General features: G+C 58.1%; 2 protein-coding genes across 2 annotated transcripts; one reads left to right on the top strand and one right to left on the bottom strand.

Moving 5' to 3' along the window:
* Positions 1-2,602: 2,602 nt before the first annotated feature.
* LOC104696938 (C2 calcium-dependent domain-containing protein 4B-like) lies at positions 2,603-4,125 on the bottom strand. Its single transcript, XM_010411468.4, has one exon. It carries the CDS (start codon positions 3,936-3,938, stop codon positions 3,105-3,107), a length of 834 nt encoding a protein of 277 aa, XP_010409770.1. The 5' UTR covers positions 3,939-4,125; the 3' UTR covers positions 2,603-3,104.
* On the top strand, positions 3,614-8,664 carry LOC109146244. The gene is made up of 7 exons (XM_039565983.1): positions 3,614-3,673; positions 5,341-5,421; positions 6,027-6,252; positions 6,375-6,517; positions 7,490-7,591; positions 7,783-7,954; positions 8,496-8,664. The coding sequence occupies exons 2-6, from the start codon at positions 5,341-5,343 to the stop codon at positions 7,918-7,920; spliced, it is 690 nt and encodes a 229-aa protein (XP_039421917.1). The 5' UTR covers positions 3,614-3,673; the 3' UTR covers positions 7,921-7,954; positions 8,496-8,664.
* The last annotated feature ends 837 nt before the right edge of the window (positions 8,665-9,501 follow it).

Genomic DNA, 9,501 nt, shown 5'->3' with positions numbered 1-9,501 from the left:
CCTGGCACAGGCAGCAGCTCCGTATCGATCCCAGGAAGGCCGAGTGCTGCCCAGCATAAAAATCACAGGGAAATGGGATTTCTCTGTGAGATTTCTTTGCTGCTGCTTGGGTGCCTGTGGGGATGAGACCTCCCCGTGCCCAACGTGGCCACCTGGACAGGTGACATTGGTGGCACTGGAGGTTGTTGTCACTCCTTGGAGGGGGGTGTGATCAGTGATGGGGGTGTGACCAGTGATGGCAGCAAACTGGGCACGGGGACGCTGGGCTGGCTTGCAAAGAAAAGGGATGGATCCTCATTTCCATAGGTTTCAGTGGGAATTCTGGAGACCAGGGAGGAGAGAACTTGAGGGATACCCTGGAGTCCCTGAGACCAAAGGGGAGGAGAGCTGGGGATTTTTCCTGTTATCGTTTGTAGGAATGAGGCACTGGGAAACACTCTGGGTACCTGCCCAGTTTAACTGGTTTTCTTGAAATGAACTGGTGCCAGAACATTCCAGAAGGGTCACAGGGAGGGAAGAGGGGTCTCAGTCTCACAGCTGGGGACAGGGCTGGGGAGGCCCTGCCAGAGGGGCTGGGGAGCTGCAGAGGATTTGGAGCCCTGTCCCCAGTCCAGCCCCCCCAAACTCAGGAGCTTGGAATTGGTTTCTCCTCCGATTCCCCCTCCTTGCAGCCCGGTGTGGTTGGTGCTGCTCTCAGAGCGTGGGATGAGGAGGGGATAATTAGCCCTGAGCTTTCCTCTACCTGCAGGAGGCTGGAACGAAATTCTGAGTCAGACCAAAACAACATTGAGCAAATGCAGCAGGCCCGGGCGGGATGATCAGTGGCTGCTAATGACAATTTATCTTGTCACATCTTGATGCCTCCTGTTTTAACGTCCTCCCCGCCTGGTTTGCAGGGAAAGGGCATCCTGTAAATCTCAGAGGCACTGGGAGATACTGTCCTTCTCACTTCACAGGCTGGAGAGATGCCTTGAGCTGGAACCTGGCAGGCAGAGGCACAATTCCACCCCAGAGCACCTTCGCTGTGCTGCAGGGAATTCGTTTCCCTCCTCCTTCAGCCCCAGCTCCGCTCCTGCCACAGAACAACTCCCACTGCCAGCAATTCCCACTGCAACCACTTTAAACAATCCCATAACCTGTGATTCTCTGCAGGCTGATAATCCTCACGCTGGCACACCCAGAGGAAGTGAGTCTTGCACCGGGGCAGGTTGTAAGAACACAAAATATTTCTTCCCTTGGAAATTCTTGCCAGGGCACCGGAGATGTTCTGGGAGCAAGGATGAACCCACCTGGGAAGCAAAGTGGATTCCTTCCTATTCTGTAGACAAGGTAAAGGACATAAAAAAAAGTTCCTGGGAGCTCAGGAAGGTCCCCAAGAAAGGGAAAAAACCCAGGAGTTGCAGTGTCCAGGTTTAGCTGGTAAATAGAGCAGGTCCAGTCAGCTCCAGGGGTTGTTTCCATGTTTTCCCTGGGAGATGCTGAGCCAGTCGGACAGAGCCACTGCATTTGAGCTTGAGCATCAAAGGAGAGGAGAGAGGTTTACAGGAGCGTGGCTTAATTCCCCATCGCCTGCCAGCTCGGAGCACGCACATGTTCAGCTCTCACGGCCCAAGTAACTGATAAGAGCTTGTTTATTAATCCCTGGTAACTCAATCTGCCCTCCCGAGCAGAGACGATGCCCTCAGGAGCTGGAGATCAATTTAAATTTCCAGAGCCTCAGCCCCTGACTCACTCCATAGTGCCAGTGCTCCTCAGAATAACCAGGGAGTGGATTTTCTGTCACACCCCTGATCCCAGCTCCCCTTCCAGCAGTGCTGGCTGCCACATGCTGCTGTGCTGGAGTCACGGACGGGAGCCGTGCAGGGAGACACGTCTGAGCAGCTCCCACCCCCTCCACCAGCACTGGGAGGGATCTCCTGGGTGCTGGTGCTTCCAGGCAGCCCCATCTGGAGGAGAGCAGGGTCTCCAGGGCCCTTCATGCTTGTCCCTGTTGCTCAGTGGTGTTCAGACTCTGCAGGAAAAGCTCCCCTGGAAGTGGCAGCTCCAACAGGGAGCTGGGAGTCGAACCAGACCGGAGAGATGGGGACAACAAAGTCACTGCCTGGAGCAGGACATCGCCCGGCAGGGGCCGGAGGCAACCCGGGTTAATGAGCTGCCTGCTCGATGGCCCACGTGCAAATCCTAATCGCCGCTGTGCAGGGCCCTCAGCGACTCCCAGCACTCCCAGTCCCACCTCTGAGGGATCCTCCTGGAGAACCAGAGCCCTCCCTGAAAGGGAAGTTGGCAGCAGCCCAGCACTGCTGACCCAGGACGCTCTGCTTCAGCAGCCCCGAAACGCTGCTGACCACGAACTCTTTAATTCTGGCACTGCAGGTTCTGCTGCTCCATAAAAGCAAAACAACAACAACAAAAAAAAGCCATTTATTAGGGAACAGTCAATAAAGGGAGACTTGCTTATCACAGCTGGTTAGGAGTGGTTGGAAACTGCACCCTCTGGAACGGTGAGGGGTCACTGTTCCAGGACAGCTGCTGTGTCCTGGAGCTGAGGTCCCTCCTGCAAGGCTGGGAGAGGGATCCTGGCACATTCAAACACCCCAAGTTATGGCCACAAAGCTGGAAAGTGGCCAGAAGGTGGCTGTGGTCACTCTTCTCTCCTGGCCCGCTGCAGCTCCTGGGGCTCAGTGTCCCCTGCTCTGCATTCCAGCAGCGTCAGCCCATCAAGAACCTGCTCTCAGCTCAGGAGCTGCTGAGCCTGGGGGTACAGCAGGAGAGGGTGCTGGGGCCACCAAAACACCCTGGTGCCACCTGAGTGCTGGCACAAGAAAGAAAAAGGAGAGGAGGTCAGCTCGGATGAAACGTTTTCACTTTTATTCGGGCTCTGAACAGTCACACACCCACAGCCCCTCTGCTCCCCAGCACTGCCGTGTCCCTGCCAGCTGTGCCCTGCTGGTGCCCCAGCCACGGGCAATGTCACCTCAAGGCTGTCCCCTCAGGGAAGGTGACACCCTGATGCTCACTGGCTGCTCAGCGTTCTGCGGCACTGACAAATTCTCTTTTCCCCAGGTCTTGAGGGAACCTCAGTCCCTCGGAGCTGCTTTGCAGGATCAGTGGAGAGTGAAATGCCCCGGCTTGAGCTGCCGCGGGTGGACAAGGTGCCTCCTGAGGATCCTCTGCAGCAAGTTCTTCCTGGCTGCGGCCGCGGGGAGCTCCAGGCTGGAGCCGCTCCTCGGACAGCCCTCGCCCAGGAGCCTCCTGTCCCTCTTCTCTGCCTCTTGGCCTTCCAGAGCCGCTGTTACTCGGATGTCTCTGGCACATCTGGACACGGGAAGCCCTGCTGGGGTCGCGCTGTTTCCGTCATCCTTGTGACCGCTGGCACGGGGACTCGGCTGCTTGTGGCCCCTCCGGCTGCCTCCCATCCCGGAGTCTCCCTCAGCACCAGGAATCCCGGGATGTCTGCAGCACCCCGGCTCCTCCTGCCAGCGGGGACATATCCCGGCAGCGGGACCCCGAGGGTGGCCTGAGCCCGAGTGAAAAAACGCCTCCTCACTGGTGACCTGCGGGCTCCGCCCCAGGGTGACAAAGCCGTACGGGGTGGTGACCTTGGGGAGGTGGGGCAGGGACAGAGCTGCCCAAGCGGTGGGGTCTGGGTTGGAGCGGGATGAGTTAAAGCAGGGTGAGCTAGAGCCGTGCTCATCGTGCCCCGCTGGGTCCCAGCTGTTCCTCCAAGCCGTCCCCTCCAGCTGCCCTGTCCCTTCCAGCTGCCCTGTCCCCTCCAGCTGTCCCGCCCCCTTGCCTGAGCATCTCTGTTTCTTGTGGATGTCCAGGGACGGGATAATGAACTGCGGGATGCGGTCGGGGGTCACCACGTGGAAGAAGATGTCGCTGGAGCTCCTGGCCTGGAGCGCGGGGGGACAGAGCGTGCCCCGCCAGAGGGACATGGTGGCCCCGAGGGCTCGCTGGGCAGCGCTGGGTTTTTATGCTCCGCGGCCACCCCCGGCTGGTGACGCGCGGTGACGCCACCGCCAGGTCCCTGCCAGGGTCCAGCGGCCGCCGGGGCACGGGGCAGGCGGGTGGAGGGGACAGATGAGGACACGGCGCTGCTGCTGTCGCGCAGGGCCACCAGCGCTGTCACCCACGAGGCAGCGGAGAGGGGAAGGCTGGAGGCGCGGATGAGTCACAGCCGTGGGCATCAGGTGCAAGGGGCAGCCGAGAGCGGCAGACAAACACTTGAGCTCTGTCTAGCAAAGCTCCCGTCGGGAAACGCTCCGGCCCACGCGATTCCCCAGAGCAAGCGGCAGCTTCAGCCACGGCACCCCCGAGTCCTCCTCCCACCCCTGCCGGGGCCAGGGCTCTGCACTGCCTCCTTCCCCGCAGCATCCCTGTGCTCCCATGCCAGCTGTGCTCCCATTCCACTGGGCTGGGAATGAGGGGGAACAGCCCCAGGCAGGCCCCAGGCCGGGGGGAAGAGGTTTCGTGCATCCTGCGGGTGGGAGGATAAGGAGGATGGAGCTGCTCTCGCAGCTTTGCCCGTCCCCCCGTGCAGCGGGGCCGGGGCAGAGCTGAGAGAGGTTTCCTGTCACTCTCCCCCCAGCTTAGGAAGCTCCTCCACTGTCCGGGGGTAACGGTGGCTTTAGGATGGATCCTGCCGGGAAAATGATGCAGAAAGGAAAAGCAGCTCCGTCTCCGTGCGGGCACGGAGCGGGGCGGATGCAGAGGGGCCTCCCCTCACCTGGGATCCAGCTTCTCCCATCCCTGGGGGGCTCAGCAGGGCAGGTTCTGGCATCTCATCACCTTCAGTTCTTTGCACCCAGGACACCCCCAGGATCAGGTGGGAATTCCCACTCACACCTGGAGGACACCCCAAAAATTGAGTCAGTGATCCCCAAAAAAGCTGAAGGGGTTTTGGGGTTTTCTTGGGGGCTTTTTGGGATTCCCAGGCACCCACAGCAAAGGGAGAGATCTCAAATCAGAGCCTTGGCAAGCTCCAGGAGAAGACCTCAAACTGAGAGACAACGACCCCCTAACTGAGAGTCCTTGACTGAGGCCCCAGTGCTGAGAGCAGGGGAGTCCCCACCTGCGGGCCCTGGGCTGCCCCACCAATTAGCAGAGCCGGCAGCTCCTCAGGGTAATGAGGAGCAGATGGGCCAGGACCTATAAATACCCTGAGGCCCCCAGAGGGCTCTAAGCCAGGTTTGTGTCTAGTCTGGATTCTATGGAGCAGCCCCCAAAGCCCAGCCCAGAGCAGGTCAGGGCACTGCAGCTGCCCAAGGGGTGGCTTCTGCTGGGGGCACTCTCAGAGCTGGGCTGGAGGCTCTGATCTTTCTCTTTCTCTCTCTCCAGATGAGGCCACCCACCAGCAGTGATTCCTTCTCCAGCAGGTTCCTGGGCCAGGTCCTTCAGCTCAGCTTTGTCAAGTACCCGGTGAGTGATGTTGGGGCTGGGCAGGAAGTGGTTAAAACCTCAACACTGGCAGTTTCTGGGGTTCTCCTGCCAGATATTCTCATTTCTTTCAGTCTTTTCACATTATTAGATATTAGGAAGGAATTCCTCCCTGGGAGGGTGGGCAGGCCCTGGCACAGGGTGCCCAGAGCAGCTGGGGCTGCCCCTGGATCTCTGGCAGTGCCCAAGGCCAGGCTGGACCGGGCTGGGAGCAGCCTGGGACAGTGGGAGGTGTCCCTGCCCGTGGCAGGGGGTGGAATAGGTGATCCTTAAGGTCCCTTCCCACCCAAAGAATTCCATGATTTTTCCTCTGCTTTCCTCCCTATCCCAACTTTTTCTCCTCAGCCTAGCCTGGCATTGCCTTACTCACCTTCTGCTGTTGGTGGCTGCAGCATTCCCATTTCTCTCCCTCTGTGGGCCAGAAGAAATGGGAGGGGTTTGGGAATGAAGTATATAACCCAACAGGTCCTGGCTGAAGCTGGTCCCAGTTTCAGCTCCACACTGGGACAGAGCAGAGTTTAAGGCCTTCCCTGAGGACTTTAAACACCTGGAAGTTCTCCCATGTACTGATGGACCTCTCTTTGCAGCTGAAGCTCCTTCAGAAAGCGTCCGCCTGTACTGGATTGGTGTTCCCTGTTGAGGCCATCAGAAGCAAACTCCGGCCCCCATCCCAGTCCCCCACCAGGCCTGGACTCCTGGCCAGGAAGCGCCGGGGGAAACTCTTGCGCCTCCTGCTCTCCGTGACTCCCACCAGCATCCAGAACTTCCTGGGCTACCTCCCCACAGACTGGGGCCAGAGCAACATGTCCAAGGGTAAGAGCTGGGGGCTCCTGGAACACCAGGGAAGAACACAGCATGGAATTCCTGCAGGGAGCTGGGAAAAGCGCTGTGTTTGTTCTGGGTGTGGTGATTGTGCCTCCTGGGAATCCCTGCAGAGATCCGGGAGGCTCTGATCAGCCCAGCCAGCAAAGCCAGCAAGAGGAAGAGGGATGATGTGGCTCTGGAGAAGCAGGAGTCCTGCTTGGTGGTGCTGGAGAGGGATTTTCCAGAGGATGACTCTGAAGACCGCACGTATGAGGTGAGAGGTTATGGCTGCTGAGCAGTTCCAAGATTGGTTTGGCCTCTGTGTGGGCCTGGGATGCTCTGGGAGTGTCCCTGTGGAGGAGCCTCCAGAGGTTTCCAAACCTATCCCCTCTTTGAGGGTATCCAGGTGTCACTGAAAATCGGGGAGAAAAGAAAAGCCCCTAGCACTATATTTGAAGTGATAGAGAATCAGGCATTACTTTATTTCCTGGCCAGGATGTGCCAAGGAAAATATTCCAAACGCACAGGTTTTGCAGGATTTTCCCCCAAACTTTATGCAGTCAAAACCCACAGAGATGCACTGGTTCACAGTTCATTGGTCCAGAGCTGAGCAACCCGCAGCCAGGAGTCCCAGCCTGGGGAGCAGGGAGCCCACAGGGATGGACACCAGGATTTCTTCATTCCCATGGACCTGGGGATGCAGTTTCCCACCTGGATTCCCATTGGATCCGAATCTCCTTGCCCCTGATGTTAATTAGATCTTCATGCTTCAATTTTATCAGTCCTTTCCAAACCAGATGTCTCCAGCTCCGCCAGAGGCGGCATCTGAGGGTAGACATTCATAGATGGCCACTGATGTTCTGTTGATGGCCTTCTATCTTTCTGGGTCTCTTTGGGCTACCCCCAGTCTGCTGGCATGTTAAGCCCATCTCCTTAGAGCATCTCCTGAAAAACCAAAGAGAATTCCTTTCCCCAAGGCAAAGTCAAGCCAAGCCTAACTAGAGAGACAAAACATTTGGAAGTTTTATTGTTTCCAACACAAGGAGCACTTGCCCCTCACCCCAGCGCTGGCTGAGAGCTGGGGGTGCCCCACTCCTCCCCGAGGTTTCCCTTTGGTCAATGTCCCCACAAAGCAGCATCTCTGTCACCCTTGGCTGTGGCTCCTGGTGCTGTTGGGACAGGGCTGGTGTGTCCTTCCTGATGCTGTCCCTTCCTCACACCCTCCCTTGGCCTCTTTCCTCCCCAGCCCTCGGAGGTGGAGTTGGACAGTGATGAGTACCAGTCCCAAAACGACACCGACCTGGAGGAGCAGGGTGGGATCGCCATGCTGGAGCCCTCGGCTGTCCAGGTGGGTGTTCCTGCTCCATTCCCAAGGACAGCACTGATCCCAGGCTGGAAGGATGCACCTCAGCCCTTGGCTGTGGGAGGAGGGAGGTCTGGGGTTGCTCTAATCTGAATTCCATGAATCCCATATGGATTTTGTGCTGCCCTTCCCCGGAGCTGCGCTCTGACCATGTCCCTCTGCCCCACCACCCCCAGGGCTCTGTGCTGCCCCCAGAGCCGGGAGCAGAGGATCCAGCTGTGGCCAGCAGTGGGGAAGATGCTCCAGATGTGGCCAGTGGTGATGCCTGGAAGCCAGGAGCCGCTGGGAGCAGTGAGGATGACAGCGAGCAGTGACACAGCCTGTGACACCAGTTTGTACCAGGACGGGGTAAGGGCTCCTGGGACAGTCCCACCCCCTGAGTGTGGCACAGGGGAGGTGTCACAAGTCCCCTGGATGTCCCCAGGCCCTGAGCCTGTGTTACAGAGCTCTGCTGCCAAGGGAAAGGGTTGGAGTGCTCCAGTCCCTGTGCCCAGGTGTTGGCGGAGTGGTGCTGGGTGTGCCCAGTGCCTGGGCATTGTCACCAGGGTGTGATAGCAGTGCCAGCTGAGCCCCTTGTGGCACCTCTAACCCAGGGCCACTGCCAGCAGGTTGCTACAAGCCCTTTGTGACTCCTTGGCGTGGATATTTTGCAGTTTTGTAAATTTACAGTATTTGGACATAGGGAGGATTTGTGGGAAATTCTTTACCACAAGCAACTTCCATGGGGTCCCTCACTGCTCTGGTCCCAAAGCACTGCTGGATACCCTTCTAATCCCCAGCAAGCTGCTGCCCTGCCTGGCTGGCAGGGGAGGAGAGGGGCAGGGGGTTGGTTTGTGCCCAGTGGCAGTGAGGGCAGGCAGGGCTATGGGACACATCTGCTGTTTTCCAGGAAAACCAGGAAGCCTGACTTGTGCACCTGGACCTTCTGGGGCTGCAAAGTGCCCGATTCCCTGGGACAGCCGTGTCCCTGACGGAGATGTCCAGTTAAATGCTGTGTTCGTGTTGTTTGTTTCCTTTTTCTGAAGTTTGTAATAAAATCGCCCTATTTTTTCACGTCAGCTGGGCTCTCTTGGCTGTCAGTACCTGGAGCTGGCAGGGACAGGGTGTGGGGCTGCCAGGGGGACCTTTCCCTCTGATCCCTCAGAGGGCCTGGGAGAGGGGGATGGCTCTGGGAGTGCTGGAATGTGATGGGAAGGGGAGTGAAGGTGCAGAGTGAGGCTGGGCAGCACTGGGGGTTTCCATGGGGCAGTCCCTGAGCCTGGACACCCCCAGGCTGCTCCCTGCTGTCCCTTCCAGGCAATTTTCCTCCCTTCCGGCAATTTTCCTCCCTTCCGGCATCCCCAAAACCACTGGAATAACCCCTTGGAATAAACCAAGGAATTCAACCCTGAGGCTGTGTTCTTCAGTGAGCACTCTGAGGTTTTCAAATTTATTTATTTGCTTTACCCCAGAGTTGTGCACAGAACCTTCTCCCTCTACACGGGTCCTAGGAAGGGTCCTCTGAGGAAACAGGGATTTTGGGGTCTGGAAAAGCAGGTTTGGATCAGGAAGTGCCTGAATGTGACCCAGAACTCTGGAAAGACCTGAGGGTGCCCAGTGCTGGAGCTGTTGCCTGGATCAAGTCCCAAAATCTGAGGCTGCAAAGAGCAGCAACTCCTCCAAACGTGGGTGAGGGAACAGGAACAGCTGGGGGGGGTTGGATCCCTTGCTCAGGGCATGCCTGGAGGCTGTGTCTGGTACCACTGCCTGGAGCTGCCTTTGTGTGGGAATCCACTGGGACTGACAATGCTCCGAGTGCTGAAATGAACCGTGGCACTCTCCAGCAGGGCTGTGGGGCTGAACAAGCTGAGCCCTCAGTTTGGTTTAACCAGGGTGGGCCAGGCCAGCTCAGAAAT

Source organism: Corvus cornix, chromosome 28, assembly GCF_000738735.6.
Source record: "Corvus cornix cornix isolate S_Up_H32 chromosome 28, ASM73873v5, whole genome shotgun sequence".
Classification (NCBI taxonomy): Eukaryota; Metazoa; Chordata; class Aves; order Passeriformes; family Corvidae; genus Corvus; species Corvus cornix.
The sequence above is the reverse complement of the archived record's forward strand: the minus strand, read 5'-3'. Positions and strand labels throughout refer to the sequence as shown.

Bases quoted from the DNA above. Each gene is read 5' to 3' on its own strand.
- LOC104696938 (XM_010411468.4), bottom strand. From the start codon at position 3,938: ATGTCCCTCTGGCGGGGCACGCTCTGTCCCCCCGCGCTCCAGGCCAGG.
- LOC109146244 (XM_039565983.1), top strand. From the start codon at position 5,341: ATGAGGCCACCCACCAGCAGTGATTCCTTCTCCAGCAGGTTCCTGGGC. The intron at 6,253-6,374 runs GTAAGAGCTGGG...GAATCCCTGCAG, and splicing joins CCAGAGCAACATGTCCAAGG to AGATCCGGGAGGCTCTGATC. The intron at 7,592-7,782 runs GTGGGTGTTCCT...CACCACCCCCAG, and splicing joins TGGAGCCCTCGGCTGTCCAG to GGCTCTGTGCTGCCCCCAGA.